The sequence below is a fragment of the Bos javanicus genome, chromosome 5 (genome assembly GCF_032452875.1).
Source record: "Bos javanicus breed banteng chromosome 5, ARS-OSU_banteng_1.0, whole genome shotgun sequence".
NCBI lineage: Eukaryota > Metazoa > Chordata > Mammalia > Artiodactyla > Bovidae > Bos > Bos javanicus.
In genome coordinates, this window is record NC_083872.1 from 27411492 (window position 1) to 27432697 (window position 21206).

General features: G+C 59.0%; 1 protein-coding gene across 9 annotated transcripts; it reads right to left on the minus strand.

The window, feature by feature from the left end:
* Positions 1 to 45: 45 nt before the first annotated feature.
* TNS2 (tensin 2) lies at positions 46 to 18927 on the minus strand. Of its 9 annotated transcripts, none has more exons than XM_061415960.1 (29): positions 18627 to 18927; positions 11591 to 11699; positions 11030 to 11067; positions 10125 to 10163; positions 9776 to 9814; positions 9563 to 9612; positions 9154 to 9325; positions 8817 to 8867; positions 8403 to 8525; positions 8256 to 8320; positions 7133 to 7216; positions 6645 to 6757; positions 6492 to 6552; positions 6154 to 6229; positions 5770 to 5899; positions 5599 to 5664; positions 5407 to 5520; positions 3981 to 5192; positions 3700 to 3850; positions 2983 to 3572; positions 2779 to 2868; positions 2361 to 2486; positions 2101 to 2193; positions 1909 to 1986; positions 1670 to 1747; positions 1101 to 1269; positions 940 to 1008; positions 806 to 835; positions 46 to 663 (listed from the first exon to the last, which is right to left on the minus strand). In XM_061415960.1, the coding sequence occupies exons 1-29, from the start codon at positions 18699 to 18701 to the stop codon at positions 525 to 527; spliced, it is 4230 nt and encodes a 1409-aa protein (XP_061271944.1). In that variant the 5' UTR covers positions 18702 to 18927; the 3' UTR covers positions 46 to 524. The 9 variants fall into 9 exon arrangements, with proteins under 9 accessions (XP_061271944.1, XP_061271943.1, XP_061271939.1 ...); XM_061415959.1 differs by lacking the exon at positions 18627 to 18927 and adding an exon at positions 15980 to 16130; XM_061415955.1 differs by lacking the exon at positions 18627 to 18927 and adding an exon at positions 15980 to 16073 and having other exon boundaries at positions 3700 to 3865.
* Positions 18928 to 21206: the final 2279 nt, after the last annotated feature.

The window sequence follows — 21206 nt, forward strand, 5'->3', positions numbered from 1 at the left end:
CGAGGCTTTGACCTTCCTGGAAACAGGCATGAGTCCAACTCTGACTAAACATTATAGAAACTCTTTATTATTAGACAAAAATAGACTCTTTTTTTTTTCCTTTCCCCCCCTTTTCATGTGATCCTACTCTGATCTCTCTGCTCAGAGGGGAGGCAGAGGAGGGAGTGCCTTGCTCCCCACACCTCTCCCCTCTCCCTGCCGTGCCTGTCTCCCCCGCCAGCCAGCGCGGATGCTCTCCTGCAGGTGGGGCTGTCCGGATCACCCCTTCCAGGCTCCACCGCCTCACCCTCACACACCCGTCTCTGCCCTCTGCTCACATGCAAGGTCATCTCATGGGCCCATCCACTTCGCTTAGCAGGCTGGGGGCGGGGGAGGAGAGCAGTGTCCCAGGCCAGTGTGTCCGCTCCCCACTCCTAGGGGAGAGGCCGGCTCCTGGGTCTCCTGGGTCCAGGCCAGGGGAAGTGAGGGCTGTGGTGCTGAGAGGGGCACAGTGCTGACGTGGGCTTGGAGCTTGTGGCCTCCCTTCATTTCCTCTGGCCCAGTAAAACTTTGGTGATGAAGGTGACAATGGCGCCTGCGGGCTGATCTGGGTCAAGCTCTGCAAAGAGGTGACACACGTTCTCCCAAGGGCTTCCCGGCTTCTTGGCCACAAAACCAAAGATCCTGGGGGCACAAAGGCAGGGTGGGGAAGGCTGAGCATCCCTTCCTCAGGGACCACCATGTCAGGGATGGGGAGCAAGCAGGCGCCTGGACACCATGCTGATGCCATGCTGGGAGGGGAGATGGCACTCTGGGGGAGGCTTACTTGGAGGTGGTCCCGTCGGAGTTGGTCCATCTGTGGAAGGAGAAGAACCGTGAAGGGATGCACCCAGGGAAGAGCTACCAATGGAGAAGCTGGGCTGGGGACTGTGGGATGAAAGGGCTGGGAGGGAGGGTCACCTCCGGTCCTGAGGGTCAGTGCTGGAAAAGGTGATGCTGTTGACTGGATAATGGCGGCGAAAGAAGAGCCTGTAGGGACGAGGGTGGGGAAGGTCATCCAGAAATTGGGGCCCCCGGGGTCTGTGCCTGGGGTCCCCCAGGGGCTTATCTGGCACACATACTTCCTTTGGTTGTCTGTGAGTGTGATGCCCTGGGCTGAGACCTTGAAGTGGACAACGGCTGGTGTGGGGCGGGGGCTGCAGCTCAGAGCTGCGGAGCTGGCCCGTGCCACTGCTTGGGGGCCCGTCAGTGACTCCGTCTCCACTGAGGTCAGGTAGAGCACGCTGCAGGCTGCAGGGTGAGGAGTGGGGTTGAAGGGAGTAGGGAGCGGTGGCTCTGCCAACCCCCAGCTCTATCTCCCATCCGTGTTCCTCCCACCCACCGAGCTCTCGCACTTTCCCCAGCTAGTGCTGCTCAAAATGCATCCATCACACAGGTAACCTGTTAAAAAGGCAGGTGACTGCGCGAGATGCTGGAAGGAGGCCGGAGAATCTGCATTCTAGCAAGACCCCCCCCCTGCAGCCTAGACAGGACTCCCCATCCTATCGTGCCTATGGGTACAGGCCTCCCCTGACTTCCTGGGTGAGGTGCATCTGCCAGGGCCGGCCCACACACAAGGCCTTTCTGTTCCCTATGTGTCAGGGGTGTCCCGTTTGGTGCCTGCGGGAGGGAAGGAGGGAGAGGCCCGTACCGGCGCCTTGACGCAGGAGGTCTGCCGCTGTACTCATGTTGCTGGGCACTGGGGCCTCTGGGACCTCCTCCAGAGGATCTGAGGGAAATGGGGGTCAGCAGGGAGTGGCAGGCCCAGGAGCTGAGGGCGCCCTCTGCCGTCCCAAGGGAAGGCAGGCAGGCAGGGAGCCAGGACTGGAGATTGTGCCTTTGGCCGCAGTGGGAGGGGAGACGGGGGAGGACAGATGCCCAGACACCCACCTTTGCTGGGAATGCGCAGGCAGCAGGGCAGGGACAGTGGGGAGATGGAGTGCTGGGAGACCAGGGCTGACAGGCTGCCTGCAGGGGAGAGGCGAGCGGGCTCCCGAGGTGCCCAAGTCCTCCACCTCCCTCCTGACACCTCTTGACCTCCCTGGAATGCCAAGTGCAGCCTTCCCCACCCCTGCTTCTCACCAAAGTAGGGCTCGCTGGGACAGCCCTTGATCTTCACCCCTTTCGGCCCAGTCTCAATGAGAAAATGACGGACCAGCTGTTCTGAGGGGTCCCCTGACAGGAGTGGAGAAGAGGGGAGAAGATTCCAGGTTCCACTTCTCTCTGCTGGAATTCTCTACCAAGCAGGAGAGCTCATCTCCTCCTCCTCCACCCTGCCTAGTCTTGCCTCTGTGCCTCCCCTCACCACACCCCCCTCCCCCTCAGGCTGGGCCACTCTGTACCTTTCCAGGACTGGGCGCTGGGAGGGGGCGTGGCCACCTTGAGAGCCAGCCCATAGGCTCCTTGGAATGAATGACTGTCCCTGATCAGGAAGGCCCCAGGGTCTTTGTCCTTCAGCAGGGTGATGGCTGGGGGAGGCAGGAGAAGTTTTCACAGCGGCAGACCAAGCCCCAGGTAGCACCTCCGCTCTGCTGCCTGAGCCCCCCAGACCTCTGGCCCTGACAGCTGTGGTGTCAGCACCCAGGATGCCACTGGGGAGTCAGTGCACTGGGCACTGACCTTGTGAGACCTCCTCAGGCCTAAAACCCAGAATCACCTGCTAGAAAGAGGCTTGGCCCAGAGGAGACCCGCTGACTAAGTGGCACAAACCAGAAGCTGAGCCAAAGGCCCGGAGCGGGTGGGGGCAGGCTGGCTTCTCACCTTGGTCACGGGACAGGTGTGGCTTGTACCAGAACTTGGATGTGTCCTGGACAAACTTGACATTGCTCTGGCTCTCTTGCATGGGGGGCTCTAGAACAGGGAGGGACTAAGCTTGACCCCAGGGCTCCCCAGTCCTCATGCCATGCCCCTCCCTGGAAACCAGGTTCTCCCCAGGTGGCCCCAGCCTCCTGAAGGCCTGTATACCTGGGGGCTGGGGGGCGTTATCCGGGAGCAGAGGTGCAAAAGTGACATGGTGACTAGCGCCTCTGGCTGGTGGGGACGCCTGCTCTGGGCCCCAGGGTCCCGGCTGCTGCCCAGGCCCCAGCAGGTGGCGTTTCTCAGGGAGAGGGGGCTGGGGGGCGCCGTTGACATCGTACGATGCAGCCAGAGGAAAGGCAGGTGTGGGCGAGCTCTGAGGGGGTTCTGGGCTGGCCACAAGCCAGGGCATCTGAGTAGGCACAGGGGTGAGGGGGGACCCATCTGGGCTGTCTGGGGGGTCTCGCAGGCCCTGCCAGGGGGCGTGACGGAGGCCGGGCAGGGTGTTGGGTACAGGCCCCCTTGGACTGGCGCTGTCTGAGTGACCCCCCGGGCTCCTCTCCTGAGGCCAGTCGTTGGGAGAGCTGGGTGGGGAGGCTGGGGAGAAGGCGCCAGGGGCTGGAGGCTCAGGCCCACTTCTCGCAGGCAGCTCTGGAGCCTTATCAGCGCCTCCCTGGCAAACAGGTGGCAAGGCCTCCGCAGGACTCAGTCTCTGAGTGGGCGCCAAGGTGGGGGAGCGGGTGTCCTGCCGTCGGGCGCTGCAGGGAGGGAAGGCGGGCGGGAGTTTAGTTGGGTTGCAGAGCCCTGTGTGAGCTGCCTCCCAACCCAAGCTTCAGTGTCTACCCAGATAAGGAGGCCCCTGAGCTGCCCAGCCCCATGAAGCACCTCTCCTTGCCCTGGACGGGGCTGCTGGTGTGCAGCGGCGTGGAAGGACCAGACAGCTCGGAAGCAGCGCTGCACTGGGCATCTCGCGGGGACCGGGGCAGGGTGCTGTGCCCGCTGGGACCCTCCCTCCAGGACACAGGCTCCGGCGACTCTGCAGGGAGAGGAGCTGTGGGCCAGGAAGAGCCCCTTTTGCCTGGCTTAGCTCTTCCTCAGTCTGTGCTTTCCCCACCATTTCCCAGAACCCTCTTCTGCCCTGGGCATCCCCCTTCCCAGGGCCTCACCTGCAGATGCCAAGGGTCCTGCTGGGGCCAGGTGCCCAGGCAGCGGATACCGGTCCCCTCCCTCCTCTGCAGGGATCTCGTAGCTCAGCTTCCTGGACTGGGGGTAGGGCGGGCTGCCCGGGGAAATGGAGCCAGCCCGGGGGGAGTGGGCACGAGGGCTGGGATACCCTCTGCCCTCACCTGGAGACCCACAGCTGTGCGGCACCCGGCCATATGCTGGGCAGTAACTGGGAACTGCTCCTCCATAGCCGTACGTCACCAGGGCAGGGTACCCTGGGTGCCCATACCTTCCCTCAGGGCACAAGGCGTAGGAGCAGCCCTCATGCCCTTCCTCGCCTGCCTTGGGTGGCTTCAAGCAGCTGTAGTCAGGCAGCGGGGTGTGGTGGTGCCCACAGGCAGGCACCAGCAGGGGCAGCGGGTGCCCGGGTCGCACTGGGTGCAGGAGGGGCTTGCCAGCCTCACTTGCCCACCCCTCTCCAGCCTCCCTCTCCAGCCGCAGCCCATAGAGGGCTGCCGTGGGCAGTGCTAGCTTCTCCTCACAGGCGGGGCACGAGCACAGCGGAGGCAGCCCCGGGTCTTCCAGGATCACCACCTCCCGGTAGCCTGGGGGGCGGTAGCCAAAGTCTCCATTGGCGGGTTTCCCCAGCTCAGATGGGTAGGGGTACGGCCCCTCGGACAGCGAGCGGCAGAGGCGTCTCTTCTCCACGGAGGGCTCAGCATAACCCTGCGGGGGCCCCTCATAGGCTCCGAAAGCCAGCCGCCGCCTCTCCAGGGTCCCCTCTGGCCGGTAGTAGCCTCCATTGGGGACCCCGCAGGGTTCCCGGTAGCCCTGGCGGCAGGAGCAGTGGCGGCTGAGGCCAGGCCTGTGTCCCGAATATATTCCGAGGTGGGGGCCTCCGCCTGCAGCAGGCTGGTCTTCGTCATCAAGGATGGCCGTCTCGCGCCCAGCTCCCCGGCCCCCACTAGCCACTCCACAGCCTCCCAGCAGGCGCTCGAGCTCCTGCCGCTCGGCAGCCGTCGGGGGTGGCCGGCCAGGGGACTCAGCAGCCGGCTCCGTGGTCAGTGTGGAGGAGTGGCCAGAGTCGCTGCTGACAGAAAGCAGCGGGGGTGGGGGTGGCTCCGGAGACGGGGCCGGCGGGGTCTGGCGGGGGGCTCGCTGCACCTGGGCATAAGGACTGCCATCCAGGGGCCCCCGGGTGTGGGTGACAGAGTCTGAGTGGGGAGAGGATCAGGGCAGGAGAGCAAGCAGGCAAAAGTGAGAGAGAGAGAGGGAGAGACAGATAAAGCACGTGTGTTAATAGGGGATGGTGCCGGAGACTCCAGCTCAGGGGGTGTCTCTTGGGAGGGTGTCTGTCTAGGGAGGGAAGCATGTGCCGCCCCCCCCAGAAACTCCACCTCCCGCCACCTCTGGGGACACCCCACACACCATCCGCACTGTCCTCATGGTGCAAGTTGAAGTTCTCGTAGGAGTCCCAGCGCACTGCGGGCTCTGCAGTGTTGTAGTCGACAGAGACGGAGGGCTCATTCCGTGGGGTGTTACCTATAGAGGGGCGTCCCGGGGGTGAGGAGCAGGGAGACAACCCCCTGACTCCTGCCCCCTCCCAGGCTTGGCTCTTACCTTTGATCTTCTCTGGGCTGGAGGAGAAGATGAACTCCACCGAGGCTTGGAAGGGGAACCTCTCGTCTGTGGGGAGTGGACGGTGAGGAGCCAGGTGCCCCCCTCCCTGCCCTTACCCACCTGCCTGCCTCACCCGGGCTCCAGCCCCCAGGCCACTTGTCTCCAACTCACCGGTCCAGGCCTCATCCAACTGGTCCTTGGAGAAGGTGAGCCGTGGTCCATGGATGGTGCACGTGTGGAACTGGACTCGGAATACGAGGGTCCGGTCAGTTCCCCGGCTACCCTTGTGATAGCATGTTACCTGGGTGAGGGGAGGAAGACCAGCGTTCAGGCTCTGTGTCCACACACATCTCCTCTGTGCTTCCACCTTGGCGGCTATCTGGCTGCAGCTCTGCTCTGCCTCAACTCCAAGTTGACCTCCCCATCAGGAAGACAACCTCCTTGCCCTCCAGCCTGCCTTAAATCAATGGCTCTCCAGAGACGGTGCAGCTGGCAGCGTTCACCACCACCCCGACCCCACCCCCAGGACTCTCCCTGTGGCTAAGGCCCCCTCACCATGACATCGCCTTTGAGGAGGAGGGCTGGCTCCAGGCTGATACAAAGCTGCTGGGGACCAGGGCCTGCAACGTGACTGGGGAAGAGAGAGGGCAGAGCTGAATCAGGGGCACTTGGGTGCACCGGTGGCTGTGAAGAGTCAACAGGGAGTTGGGAGATCAGAGACTGAGCCCTCCCTGAGCGCGAGCTCTTTAAGCATCAGCTTCCCCATCTGTAAAATGGATTCTAGGATGCTATTAGTTTTGGGGTGCAGTGGCTAGAGCTGGAGGCCCAGCTGTCTGGGAAAGGCTGGAAAAACAGGGATTCAGGGAGAAGGGGTCTGGCAACAGAGCACTCACTAGATTCCTGATGTGTAGACAAGCTGCATGGACTGGTAGATCTTGAGGAAGGGCTGGAATCCTAGAGGAGCAAAAAAGAGAAGGTACATGAAGGGCGTTGAGTGGAGGGGTGGGGCACAGCCCCCCGATGGGGCACATTCCAGGCAGACTCACCTGCACCAGGTTCAAAGGCTGGCAGCACGGGCACCAGCACGTGGTGCAGGAAGAGAGGGCTGCTGTTCATGCGGATGGACCCGGACAGCAGACCGCTGAAGTAGGTGATATACCTGGTGGCCGGATGTCAAGGGGGATGTAAGCCCCTTCCAGGTCTTGGTCTCACGTGGTATAGCCATGGGCCCTGACTATCCCGTGAGTCCCTCTTTATCACAAGACTCAGCTTTATTTTCTGTATAGCTGTTGCTAACATCCCAAACGATCTTGTCTATTTATTTATAGGTTTATTGCCTTCTACCCCACCAGCATGTCAATAAGCCCCATGAGAGCAGGGACCTTGGATTTGTTCTGCATTCTCAGCACCTGACACAAGCCCCTAGCACACAGAAGGTGCTCCAGGAAGGTGTGCTGCATGAATGAGATAAGCTTGGCCTTGGCAGCCACGGAGGGACCTGCTCGCCTGGCCCATCCCCACCCAGGCTGCTCACCGGCGCTGGGAGGGCTGCAATTCTGCGGCAACCTTGTCTTCACAGAACTTCCGCATGGTAAGGGTCGCCAGTGCCTGGTCTGCCCTGGGGAGACAGGGGCCAGTGTGGGGGCTAAGGGGGTGGTTACATCCTGGTCTCCCTTTCCTAAGCTCCAGGGGAGGGAAGAGAGGTGTGATTCCCCGCAAGTCTAGAGGAAGTTCAGAGTGGTGGTGCAGAGAACTAGAAACCCCACAAGCAGCCACTTTACTAGTTGTTGGACTGCGGGCAACTGTTCCCTGAGTTTTAGTTTCTTCCTCTGTGAAATGGGACAATAAGACCATGCTATGTGTTGAACTGGGGCTTCCCCCGTGGCTCAGTGGTAAAGAACCCACCTGCCAATGCAGGAGACATGGGTTTGATCCCTGGGTCGGGAAGATCCCCTGGAGAAGGAAATGGTCACCCACTCCAGTATTCTTGCCTGGGAAATCCCATGGCAGAGGAGCCTGGCGGGCTATAGTCCATGGGGTTGCAGAAGAGTCGGATATGACTTAGCGACTAAACAACAGAAATGGGTTGAATTGTGTCCCCCCAGAAGATATGTACCTCAGAATGTGACCTTATTTGGACATAGGGTCGTTGCAGATGTAATTAATTAAGATGTTATACTGGAGTAGGGTGAGCCCTTAATCCAGTGTGATTGGTGGCCTTAGAAGAAAAGAAGAAGAGACACAGACACACAGACACACAGGAAGAAGGCCATGTGACGACGAAGGCAGAGACTGGAGCGATACATCTGTAAGCCAAGGGACACCAAGGACTGCTGGCCCCCACCGGCAGCTGGGAAGAGGCCACTCCAAGAGTCTCAGTGCGAGTGTGGCCCTGCTGACACCTTGATTTCAGACTTGGAGCTTCCAGAACTGAGACAACAAAGTTCTGTTGTCTTAAGCTACTTAGTCTGTGGCACTTTGTTATAGCAGCCCTAGGAAAGTGGTGAAGTACAAGTGAGAAAAAGGAGGTGGAAAGCTCAAGTTTATAGCAAATGGCTCTGAACCCTGAGGTGGGCTTTAGAGGAGTGGGGCTCATCAAGGGCCAGCTGGAGGGAGGGTCCCTGGGGAAGGGGGGACTTGGGGCTGGGGCACCTTACCCTGCAGAGATCTTGCTGTAGTGCATGTAGGCAGAGACGATGACCCCGAGCTTGCCCTTGCTCCCCTGAGGACAAAGAGGGATAGAGGGCTTGCTGGGGCCCTTTGCTGAGGGCCCCCAGTCCTGTGAACCTGAAGTTCCAGCTCACCTTGCAGTACAATACGACCACGTGCTGCGGGTCAGCACTGAGCCAGGTCTCCATGGCTTTGCAAATGGAGCACAGCTTGTCTAGGGGGGGTGCGTGCAGCTCAGGCCAGCCAAAGTCCTGGACCTGAGGGGTACAGGGATGGAATTGGGGCTGGTGGCCACCAAAGAAGAGGTGGGTGGGGTGGAAGAGGGATAGGGTTTAGGTGCCTGGAGACAAGGTCAGGGGCCTGTTGCTTGTGTCGATGACAGCCTCAACTCTTTCCTCACCGAGATGATGGGTCGATACCTGCTGCACCACGCTTTGGGCTGTCCCAAGTGACAAGTCATATGGGCAAGTGTCTCAGAGTAAAGTAGATGCCAAGTGCTACTGTTAATACTGAGAAGGCTAGGGGTGATGGTTTTAATTCCCTCCTACCTTCGGGTTTAGGCGGGTCAGGTCATGTCTTTTCTCTGAAAGGTTGAAGAGCTGCAAGTAAAGTGGGGGCGTTAGGCGAAGTGACCCTAGGCAGCGAGGCGTGGCGATTCTTGGAGGTGTCACCTGCTGTGACCCTTAGTAAGGGTCTTTCTCCAAAAGGAGGAAGTGACTAAGGCCCGGCCTAACTTTGACAGCCGCATCAGTTGCCTGCCTTCTAGGTCGGCTCCGAGGAGCGTCCGGGGCCCCGCCTCCACAGGTTTGACGTCAGGGAGCTGCCGGGCCCTTCTGGCCCTCCCAGCCCTCTCATTGGCTGACTAAAGCAGGTCCCGCCTCTCACCAGGTACTTGTCACGGTGCTTGGATTGCAGCACGTGAGCCAGCTCGCGCAGGTGGCCCCGGTGTCGCTGCTCGTCAGGCCGCGAGGGGAAAGAGGCGGCCAGGATCCGCTCCGTCACGTAGGTGAGGTCCAAGTCCCAGCGGCGCTCCATGAGCGGGTCCAGGCTGAAGCTCCTGGGGAGGAGGGGGCGAAGCTGTGTTAGGAGCCGGGTGGGGAGAGGGTGTGGGGCGGGCACCGGGAGGCTGGTGTGATGGAAAGGTGTCTGGCCGACTACAGGTGAGGCATCCTGGGTCCTGACCTTTTGGGGGTGGGGCTGTCCTAGAGAGCTTTGTTGGGGGGAACTGCCCTGGGCTGAGGTGTAGGGTATCAGCAAAGGGCTCATATGGGACCACACCCGGCACCCTACTTACCTGGGCAGAGTGCTGCGCTGCTTTGAGTGGTTCAGAGACTTGGTGGATCCCTGGTGGATGAGATGAGATTTTGCACACGTCTTTTCTGCCCCTCATTCTCGGCCTCCCCACTCCAGAGCTCCATGAATTTTGCTCCAGGAGAGACCTAGGTCCTTAGTCCCAGAGCTATCTGCTTCCTTCCCCGCCCCAACCCCCGCTGCAGCATCACCTTACCAGGTGCTCTATGCGCCTCACAGGGGCGGTGTTTCTCCGCTAGAGGGAGAAGGGAGAGGAAAAGGGAGTGGTTAGGGAAGGGGCAAGGACCAGTCTGGGCCTGGGGGCAGTAGGGAGGGGCTGTGTGTGTCCCTGTGAGGGCTGTATTAGGTGGGGCAGGGAGAGAGGGAGGAGTCCTAACCCTGAGCAGGCCCAAGACACAAGAGCAGAGGGCTCAAAAAGTTTTCCACTGTCTGAGGATGGCCACTAAGGACAGCAGTCCATTCAAGGTAACTTCTTGGGGCCCCGTCTGTGGCCACCAGACCTCTGGACTCTTTGGATCCCCCACCCCATCCCAGAGCACACTCACCAGCTCCACGGGAGGCAAAGCCTGACAGGACGAAGTCACCTGGAAGGAGACTGGAGTGAGGAGCTGAGCTGCTGGTGAAATGAGCTCTCCTGGGCTTAAGGATGGGGCCACCCCTCAGCTTCAGCAAGAAAGTGGAGGGGCTGTCAGCAGATGGGCACAGGCTGCAACTGAGGTTCCTCTATTTAAGGGAGCCTCCCCTCTGGCCTCTCGGCCTCCCACCCCTGGGCCCCCAACATGTTACTCTTGGCTCCCAGCCCCCTGCCCACACAGACCCCCATTCATCCAGCTGCAGGGTAGGAGTTATATATAGAGCCATGCAGGCAGGCCACAGCCAGGGACAGACACTGGCCTCTTTCACTGGGAGACCCCGCCCCTGGGCACACAGCTCCCCAAAGCAAGCTCCAAGGCCCTAGGACCCCTCACACTGCAGGAGGAGGACTAGGGCACCCCAGAGATGGGGCTGGCTCAGGTACCCAATGGATAATGGGTGCTGCCTACATCTTGCATCTTCTGCCCAGCCTTTCCAGGACCCAGGACAAGACCCACTCAGGCATCCTGAGGACCCTTCCCCAGAGGGAAGGCACAGCCCATCCGGCCACCAGTCTCTGCTTTGACCCCCACCCACCCCACCCTTCCTCCTCCTCATTCTCCTCCTCTTCCCTACCCCCCGTCCTCGCGCCAGCTGCAGCCTGGGCACAGCACCAAGACAAACGTGCTGTCTTGCTGTCCACCCGCCTGGGCCAGTCCTCCAGGGGGTGGAGTAGGGTGGTTCTTAAAGGGCCCAGTACAGTACCCTCTGTTATCCAGCAGGGGTTCCCCAATGATGAGAGGGGTGGAGGGGAGGAGAAGCCCATTTCAGAGGAGGAAGGGACCCCAGGCCCTCCTCCCCACATCAGATTACCCACCTTTGCTTCACATTTTCTGTGTGTTGCCACTTTGCAGACTAGAGGGGATGGAGGGGAGGAGAGGTGTTAGCAGGGGCCTACTGGGGCAGTGGAAGGGGTAGCTCTCTTGTCTCCCCAGGTTCTGGAACTTTCCGGACTCCAGCTGTACTGAGCTGGCTGGAGTCCGGGAGCAGGGGCAGAGTTCAAGGGAAGCACATGGCAGTGGTGCGCTACTGCCCAGGCCGGGGAGTGGGGGACCCAGGGGCAATGATCTAGGGTGGGTGCGGGTGTGGAGGAAGGCACAGAGGGAAGCCTCCAGTTCCAGGTCAGGTGGAAGGGTAATTTAGAGTACTAGGCTTCCTGGGGTGCTGGGGGTGCAAGGGCTGTTTGGAGGGGAGGCAGTTCCTCTTGGCCCCCACGTTGCCCAGCCCATACTCTGTTCTGGGGTCTGCCTGCTGGGGCTGTGCAGCCCAGCGGTGCTGGGTGATGCTCTCAGAGCCACAGCCTAGGGTGGGGCGCCTCACCTCTGCGTGAGATGCCCTTCCCATTGATGGCTGCCTTACACACGGCACAGCACCTCACCTCTGCATGAGACGCCCGTCCCATCGATGGCCGCCTTACACACGGCACACACGGGTGGTTTCTTCCGGAAGACCTTCTCTCGGAAGCTATGCGGCTCAGCTTTCCTAGGCTGACGGGTGGAGGGACAGACAGACAGAGGTGTCAGTTCCCACGGGTCCATCTCCAGGATGGGGCCGGGCCTGAGTGCTGCACTTTTCCTGTTTTCCATCCTGATATGGCCCCCAAACTTGTCAAACGCAGTTGGCCACAGCTGTTTCCAAGCAGTTACAGTGCTTGTCCTCGACAGTGCATAGAACCTGGCCCCTTGCGTCACCCTAGCTGGGTCAGCTCCTCCCCAAGGGATCACTTAGGCCCCTCACGTGGCCCTGGTGTGTGATACCCTTGTGGTCACTGTTACCCAAACCCTAGAGCTTCCGTTCTGGTCGGGGGGGTGTGGCGTTCCCCGACTCCTCTATGAAGGCAACCTGTTTCTCCTCCCATCTTGCCCTTCCTGTAGGAAGTAAGCAGGGAGGGGGTCAGACATGAATATAGGGTGTCAGTCACGAGCACCCAGATGACCCAGCGGAGAGTCCTCAGCCAGGCCTGCTTCCCTGGCTCCCACTGTCCCCGTCCTCCCAGCAGCTGACACGCCCTCCTCCCCCCACTGTCAGAACAACATGTTTACTCATTGTGCACCAAGGCGGCAGGCAGCAATTGTGTAAGGAGGGGGCGGTCATGCTGGAGGGAGAGGCAGATGGAGGCACGACATGGAAATATTTAGCTGCTTTACTGCTCCAGGATGTAGTAAGCACCCAGTCACTTGAGAAGGTTCAAGAGGGATTCCAGCACTGAAGGGGGAGAGGGTGGGCCCGCTGCTCTCCGGGGCCTCTCCCCTCCCAGAGTGCTGTGAGCGAGGCGGCTGGGATATCCCCCGCGGCCCAGGACTACCGTTCCCATCCGTCCATCCTCTGGGGACCGATGGACCGTTTACCTCCTTGTCTCCTCTCCTATTTTTCTTTTCCTCTGGGATTCAAGTTCCTGCCTCCCTCCCCCATAGTACTGTCTCATGTTGCCCTGAGATACCTTTTTGAGGGGTAAGGCTGAAAAAAATGTGGAGAAAGGCAGTGATGGGGCCTCTAGGCCCCCCAGCCTGGGAATGCAGGCAGCACCTCTGGTGTCTTGGCTGTCCTTGAAGCTGCTGGATTAAACCCAACTTGAACTCGTCTGGGCTGGACCAACTCTGCCAGACCCACTAGGAAACTTGGGTGCATTTTGGTATTAATGGGACAGGCAGATGATGTCATGGAAAGCAAGTCAAGCCCCCTTGTCTAAGGCACTTCTGAGACCTGGCCGCCTCCCTTCCTTCCTTTGCCACCCCTGCCCCATTTCCCCTAAACTTCTTAGCTTAGGGAAGTTTTCTCCTGGGCTCCAAAATAGTACCTGGGAAATTCCTACCATAATGTATACCTGCCCGTGCAGGGCTGGCCTGGGCTAGGGCAGGGAAGGTGACAGGGGAGCTGATGAGGATTTGCTATCACCCAGACTTCTGCTGCTCATGTCACAGCCCTGGCCGCTCCAAAGAGACAGAGTAACGAGGGGATACGGGACTAGGGAAGAAGGCTGAAACTGGCCCCCTCCCCCACTGCCCACTCCTCCACCCCCACCCCTCTGCCCAGTCAAGGGCACTCCTACCCTGCTGGTGGCCCGGCTGCTGTCCCTCCTCCCCAGGGCTCTCAGCAGCCTCTCCACCGGGCCGCTGGACTTCATCGTGTCTGGCTGCCTGGGGTGCTGGCCTTGGGGCCCGAACAATGCTGGGGCCTGGCCCGGGGCTTCCTGGAAGCGGCCTGGCTGGCGGAGGCAGCCGCTTCCCTTGGGTGGAGAGTAGGCTGTCTGGCTGGTGTGAGGAGAAGCCAAGCCCTGGAAGTGGAGGGGAGTGCAGGCGGGAAGGGGGCAGGTCGCTGCTCCAGGAAGTGTGTGTGGCGGGGGAGAGGATGTGGGGGAGGCCAGGAGATCAGATTCCCAGGATCTACCCTGCTGGGAGTGTCAGCCCAGGATCTTTTGCCCCCACCCCGATCCTGCTCGGGAGCTGCCTCCAGGCCTGGGATCTATCCTATCCGGGGATCTGTGGGATCCTGAGGTCCAGCCCCCAGTGGGGCGGGGCAGGGGCGGGGTGGGAATTTAGGTCTCAGGGCCCCGGACAAGGGCCAGAGGGGAACGCCGCGTCCCTGCCAGGCCAGCCTCCCCGCCTGAACTCTCAGGCTCTCTGGGGACCTTCTAGTGGGAGGGAGAGGGAGCTGGGAATCGCTGTCCCAGCTAGTTCAGGACCTGGACTGCATCCTGAGGGTCAGCGTTCTGCCTCAGTTTCACTAGTCGTGAAGCAACAGGAAGAGGAAAACATGCACTGGCCCCTTGCCCCCACCATCTACACTGAAAGCCAAATTCCAGCTGAGACTGCTCTGCCCACAGGAGTCAGTTATTCTGCCCTAGCCCAAGGCATTTGAGGCCCTTCTCCTGAAAGCTCCCCAGCTGCCCTGCTCCGGACACAGTCCTTCACTCACCTACTCCCTGGGTCCCTAGCTCCTCTTTGGAGCCTTGCAACTTGGGCCCTCCTCCTCCCCGTCCAGCCCTCCCCCCACCCCAAGCATTAGTTCTACCTTCATGGCTCCCCCAGCTCCGCTCTCCTTCCTCAGCAGCTGTCCCTGGGCTGGAGGGCTGGACAGGAGGCCCCCCTCCCAACACATACTCCACCCCCCTCCGCGGGCCTCCTGCCTCCCTCCTGGGAACACAGCCAGCTTCCTGTCCCAGGAGTTAAGGGAAGGAGGTGGACTGGGGCATTGGAAAGGGGTGGGGGTAGTAATCTTCCAAAAAATGTTAGGGGTTAACAGCCTGGGGGTTCTCAGCCCCAAGTCTTGGATCACAGCCCCCTAGAGCAGTCCAGTGGAACAGTCCAGCTGCTTGAAAGAATGTGCAAATGTGTGTGTCCTGTCCCCCCCCAACATTTGCACTGGTAGTTACTGAATGTCCCAGGGCTCTGGCAGCTCCCCCAGCTCTGGCTTCTCCCACCAGGCCCTCAGCCTCCCCTCTCCCTCCCCCGTGCCCATCAAGGTTGGTCTAACCCTGCCTCCTCTTCGATGAGCCCACTCAGGACACTTCCTTGGGCTGGGCCTAGCCTGAGACTTCTCCCTTGAAGCTCTAATTCCCCTTCCAGGTCAGGAAGTCTGTCCCCAGGGTACTTTGGCCAGAGGGAGGCCTAACCAGTAACTGGAGAGGGGCAGTGGCTCTGCAACCCACTCCCACCTCCAGCCCTGGCTGCTTCCCAGGACATTCCGGGCCCCTGGCCAGTGTGGGCAATCGGGCCGGGGCTGGTCCAGTCCCCAGCTCTGCTGGGAGCAGGTGAGGTGTGGTGGTGGTGGTGCGGGTGTGGGTGGTCTTTCTCCCCTCCTACTGCAGTTACCCCGACCAAGACTCCTCCAGCAGGCTTGTCTCTACTTCTGCTGCCTCCACAGGGGCTGAAAAGTCCCCTAACTTGGCAACAGGTCCCCAAACCTCCTCGGAGCCTCGTTCTTGACCTCGTGGGTGGCTCACTAGGCCCTGTGTTGAGTGGCCAGGGAAGATGGCTTTGAGTCCCTCCCCACCCCGTGCAGCGCCTCTCAAGTGAGATGGAAGTGGGAGACCGCTGAGCCCGCTGCTAGTGCTGACAGGAAAAGCAGCTCCCTGGGGCAAGCTTGGGAAGCCCAGGCCAGAGCCCTGGGACCCTCACCCTCTTCCAGCCCCCAACCTTCCTGAGCCTGTCAGTCTCTCCCCCAGCCTGGCCCCTTCTCACTCCAAAGCCCTGGGTTTGTTTGGAGAAACCCTCCACCCGCACTCCCCCTTCCTGGAAATAGCTGTGGTTGGATGAGCGGCTGGGAGCCCAGCCGCGGAGGAGGGGTGAGGCCCAGGGAAGGAGACAGGGAGGGAAGGAGGGGTGCGCGAGAGTGCCCAGGGTGATCTAGAAAACTCACGATGGAGGCCGCATGTGCCTCGGTTTCCCCAGATGTGAGGTGGAAAAGGAAAACCCTGACACACACTCTCCCCGGCCAATTCCCGCCCAAGTCCCGGGCCTGCGGGGGCGGTGCGCGTGCGTGGCGGGACTGAGCGGCGGCGAATGCTATCCGGACGCGCGAAGGCAAGACGGCCGGCCGGGGAGTGGCCGTGGGCTGGCCCCGCCCCCGGCCACCTTTCCGGCCCCTGTCGGCCGCGGACCCCGGACCCCGGGCTCCCGACCCCCGACCTGGCGCGCCCGTTCCGCTCCCCACGCCCATTCGCCCCGCGCAGCGGCTCCGCGCCCCCTGGCGACCACCACCGGCACTGCCCGCCGCGCCGTGACGCACAGGCCGCCGCCCTCCCGTCCGGCGCCTCGCGGCCACTCACCTGCGGGGGGCGCCCGGCGGGGCGGGGGCGCGGCGGGGCGGGGCAGCAACAGGGGGAGCCCCCGGGCCAGCCCATCCCGCCCCGGGCCCGCGCCGAGCAGACGCTGAGGAGGCGGAGGAGGCGGGACGGGCGCGCCGCGCTCGCCCCCGCCGCTCCCCGCGCCGCCCTCTGCTCTCTCCCGCGCGCTCTGCTCCCTCCCTCTTTCCCTCCTTCCCGGGCTCCAATCCCCACGTGCCGCCCGCTCCCCGCCCCTCCTCCTCCTTCTCTCTCTTCTCCCCATCTTCTCCGGCGAGTCCACGCGCCCAGGAGCTAGGAAGGAGGCATGAGGGGACTGGCAGAGACCCTCGGAGACAGAAATTCGGGGAGAGAGGTGGACACGGAGAACACAGGGACAGGAAACAGAGCCCCGCAGAGACTGACCCAGAGAGAGACAGGCAAAGAAACTTACTAGCCAGCAGAAGAAAAGGTGGACAGAAGGCACCAGAAGCAAGGGCGTAGAGGACTGCCTCAGCCTCTTTCAGTCTGGCCCCTTCTCAGGAGTGTATTTGAGAGTGGGCTTGACCACCCAAGGCAGTAGGGTCCACCCGCTGCCTGGCCTAGTGAAGCTAGCGCCACCTTCCCATCGGGGCTTCGGATGAAGGCACCGGGTGTCATTTGTCTCCCAAGTCGCTGGGCACACTTCCCTGGTCCTCTGCCCCACGGGAGACCTCTCTCGGATGCCACTTATGCTCCCCCAAAGGACTCAGAGCTGAGGACCTCCAGGTCAATTTCAACCCCCCATCCCTAACCTTAAGCCACTCCAGTGAGCCCAAACACCCCCCTGCTTTGAACCTGGCCTGTCCTGTTCCCTAGGAGAATTCTGTTTAAAAAGTCTTCACTTTTAACTCAAGTTCCTGGCTTCCCAGTGGACACGGAAATTCATTCTAATCTCATTCACTACTTTTGCAGTGTCTGGATCTGGTACTAGATTGGCACTTCTTGGAACTGAGGCTCTGGGGTTGATTTGAGTCTTGCTGCCCCGGAGGGGAAGGTAGAGGGAACGGATGTCTTTCTAGAAGCTCAATCTATTCCCATTCCCAGATTCCCCACTGTTCTTTAGCAGTGAACGGTTCCTGAAAGTTTCTCCCTCTGTCCCCCTCCCCTTTGGATTTTCCATGATGAAAACTGGCCGGGGGGGAGGCGGAAAGGGGGTCAGGCGGATTCTGAGGAGCCAGTGCCCCAGCCTCAATGCCCAACGCCAAGCACTAAGGCCCTCTGTTCCTCACTGGCTTGTCTCTCATCTGAGTCTTTTCTCTGCTCATCTAGCCTTTGGCAAAGGCTGAGAAGTCTGGTTCTGATTACGAGAGAGTGGAGCACCTGATTCTAATCTGGCAGCAGGGAAGAGGTTGGGAAGTGGTGACAGTGCAGGGCCCCCAGAAACTGGCATTTGGGAGGGGTATGTGGCTGGGACCCTTGAACTTACTGCTCTTGACTGAGTTGGTGTCCAATAGCCAGTCTCAGATTAGAGCAGCAGGAGTCACTGGGCTTTGGAGGAAGGGGTGGAGGATTGGAATGGAGCAGGGGAGGGAAGAGATCTGGAGGCATTAGGAGAAGGGGAGGGGCTGGAATTCGGAGGACAAGAATCGGAACCTGCTGGGAGAGGGGGAGGGCTGAAGATCATTCAGTGTATTTTGGCCAGGTCTGATTATGTAATCAAGATACTGAGATACGAAAATTCACTCACTCCTTTCGTACCTAAGGCTAGCTCTTACAAAATCTTTCCTCTTCCAGAATTTGTTAGGGTCTTTGGCTGGGCCCTGGGATGCACACCAAAGGGGGTAGGTTCTAGAGGTACCAAAGGAGAGACTGGGGCTCAGAGAAAACATCCTTGATTGGATCCCAGAACGGTGGGCAGGGCTAGAGCCTCACACTCATGCTGGTATTGCTGTCCCTAAGAGAAACTTTTTTGGCAGGTGTGTGTGTGGGGGCATCCTGCCCCACTGCTGCTGCTGCTGCTGCTAAGTCGCTTAAGTTGTGTCCGACTCTGTGCGACCCCAGAGACAGCAGCCCACCAGGCTCCCCTGTCCCTGGGATTCTCCAGGCAAGAACACTGGAGTGGGTTGCCATTTCCTTCTCCAATGCATGAAAGTGAAAAGTGAAAATGAAGTCGCTCAGTCGTGTCCGACTCTTAGTGACCCCATGGACTACAGCCCACCAGGCTCCTCCGTCCATGGGATTTTCCAGGCAAGAGTACTGCCCCGCTAGCAGGATCTTAGTTTCCCAACCACAGATCAAACCTGGCCCTTGGCAGTGAAAGTGCCAGGTTCTAACCACTGGACGACCAGGGAATTCCCAATAAAAGGAACTTTTGAGGTGCCAAAGAATTGGGGCAGGGTCATAAGGTGGGTAGCTGAACTTACAGCTCAGGGGAAGGGGGCTGCAGGAGGGACGCTGAGGAAGGTGGAGAGTGAAAAAATAAAGGTGGCAGCTTGGAGAGGGTGAAATTATAATGGGTGGCATGGGGGGCCAGCCAGGCATCCTGACTACCATACCAGCTGAGAGCAGAGGGAACTTTAGAAAGGAAGGGGAAAGGGAGGAAAAAACCAGGATGGTTTCAGTGAATCAAGTTAAAGAACACCTTCTGACCCTTCCTGCAGGTTTTCCTTACCTTAACTATGCAGAGGGCAACCCATCTTGGCACGGAAGGCTGAACCCCCTCTTCCGTGGTCTGGGGTGATCCCATGCTTGTGACCGAGTGTGCTCAGATCCTTGGGGTGGGGGATTACAGGAGGAGGGCATCGAAAGAGTAGGCTGTTCTGGCACAAAGAGGTCAGGGGGCCTTGAGGGAAGGGTTTGGGCTCTGGGAACCAGGAAGGGCGGGGGAGGGGCAGAGCTATCTCCAGAGGCCAATCTCCTGGCTGAGGACAGAGGGTACATTGTCCAACTGGGAGGTTGCTGCTGCTGGGCGGGCAGCAGTGCAGCTCGCCTCTTCCAAACTTTTCTTTTTGGTGAGACTGGGGGTGAGAGAAGGCAAAGTCTCTTGTCCACACTTGTGGCCCTGGGGGTTACGATGGTTGCTGAGAAACAAGGTTTTATTTGAGCAACAGCTTCCCAGAAGATGTGTAGGTCTCCCACTTCCTGAGAAACCAGATTCTGGGCACTCACTGGGACCCTGCTTTGGGATCTGGAGCCTAATGCTTAATTCTGTTTAGGAGAAACTAGGCCACGTGGACTGGAATTCACGTGGGACCTGGCCAGACTCAAGTTGATGCCAAACCTGCAGCCTCCAGTTGCTCAAGACAACAGGAGGTTGACAGGGCTGACCCATCTTGAAACCCATTTCAGTGGTTGGGCTTCTCAGAGTCCATACATTCTGACTGAGGATGGTGGGCAGACCAGTGAACTTAACCTGTTGGGACATAGAACGGGCAGTTCCCTTCTCCCTGCTTTTTCTGTGCACAAGCAACGAGAACCTCTTTCCAGTCAGCCCTTTTCCCATCTTCATCCTTCTTTCCATCAGTTTATTCAGACCTCAGTATTACAGTGAAGAGGGTGGCTTGAAATGCTATACAGGCAGCCTGGGCGGGAGCTTTTCCTCCCTGCCCACAGGGATCACAGCACAGCACACGCCCCTTATCCCTCAACTTGGAAGTCAACGCACCAGCCGTAAACTACAGGAGCTGTTGCTGCTGGAATTTGCCCAGGAAAGCCACCTGTTTAACTGTGCTCCCATCTCCCGCCCCACACTTCCTCTTGGCTCCAAGTCCCCAAAATTGTCCACTGTGGTTTCTGTGGCTTTTATGCTCCACCCCCTTGTGACCTTAAGGATTCTCTGCCACTGTTCTAACCTCTTTCCTGCCTTGAAACAATGAACAGTCTGTCCCTAGCTGTTTGGAAAATTCTCACCATTGGTGCTTTAAAAGTGGCCTCAGTTGTAACCTGGACCACCCTGTCAACTCCCCTCCGCCTGCACAGTGCAGCCAGGAGAGCACACACAGCACCCGTCCAGACTGGAGTGCAGGTTTGCAGAGACAAAACCTCAAGGACCTGCAGATGTAGCCCTAGAGTTCCTGCTTCATCTTACGATTAAAATAAACAGTACAGGAAATGGGATGCAGATACTCTCAGGTATGGCTCAGAGGTTAAAGCGTCTGCCTGCAACGAGGGAGACCTGGGTTCGATCCCTGGGTCGGGAAGATCCCCTGGAGAAGGAAATGGCAACCCACTCCAGTATTCTTGCCTGGAGAATCCCATGGATGGAGGAGCCTGGTAGGCTACAGTTCACGGGGTTGCAGAGTCAGACACGACTGAGCAACTTCATTAAAAAGTTAACACCAGGCAAAAATGGAGGGGGCATTGATACTATCACTTCCAGTTCTGAGGCCTTAGTCAACAGATTCTGCTTGTAGTCCCACACTTCAGCTGCATAAAGTGGTATCGAGTACTGAGAGAACTTCAGCAAGGTGTGTGTGTGGACAGCACACTGTCAGTGGATAGAATGTGGTATGCACATCAAGAAACTTAAGCATTAAAGTGAACTTTAAAGATCAGATTTATTGGAGAAAACAAAAAAACCCCAAAACCCAAAGGATGGGATTTTACATCTCAAGACATCTCCCAGGTATTAAGTCTACAGATTACAAATCATTTTCATAGAAGATATTTTTGTACAAATTTTACATGTAATGAGGAGCGGGTCATAAATCCCTGTTTGTTCTAACAGGGTGGCAAGAGTAGAGGAATGGGGGGAAGAAACCAGCTTTTTTGTATACATCTATTTGGAAGGAGTAGACATGAAGAGGGCAAACCCTACCTTTTCAACATCTATAGCAAATGGTTTAAAAAAATACCCTCTCAACCTTGGGTATCTCTAAAAGCCACTTCCTAGCTACTAGCCACTCCAAGCCAATTATTTAAAGTTACCTCACTTGGTATGTCCTTTATGTCCACTGGGTAAATGATTCATTACGCTCACTGCTGCAGCACTCATAAACTAACACCCTGCAAGGTTGGACAGGGTCTAACCTAGGACTGATGGGAAAAAAGTTTGCAAATAAGAGACCAAGGTGTCTTTTCTCTGTAGGTACCAATACTGCCCATAAGGACACCATCTATTGAGCTGACAGTACTAAGGTGCACATAAAGCAGGCAAGTAGAGCTACTGTGTTGCAAGAGAAGCAAGAACCTTGTTAAATTGTTCTCCATTATCATTCATTCTCGCAAGGAATGCTAAAAAATAAAAAGAACC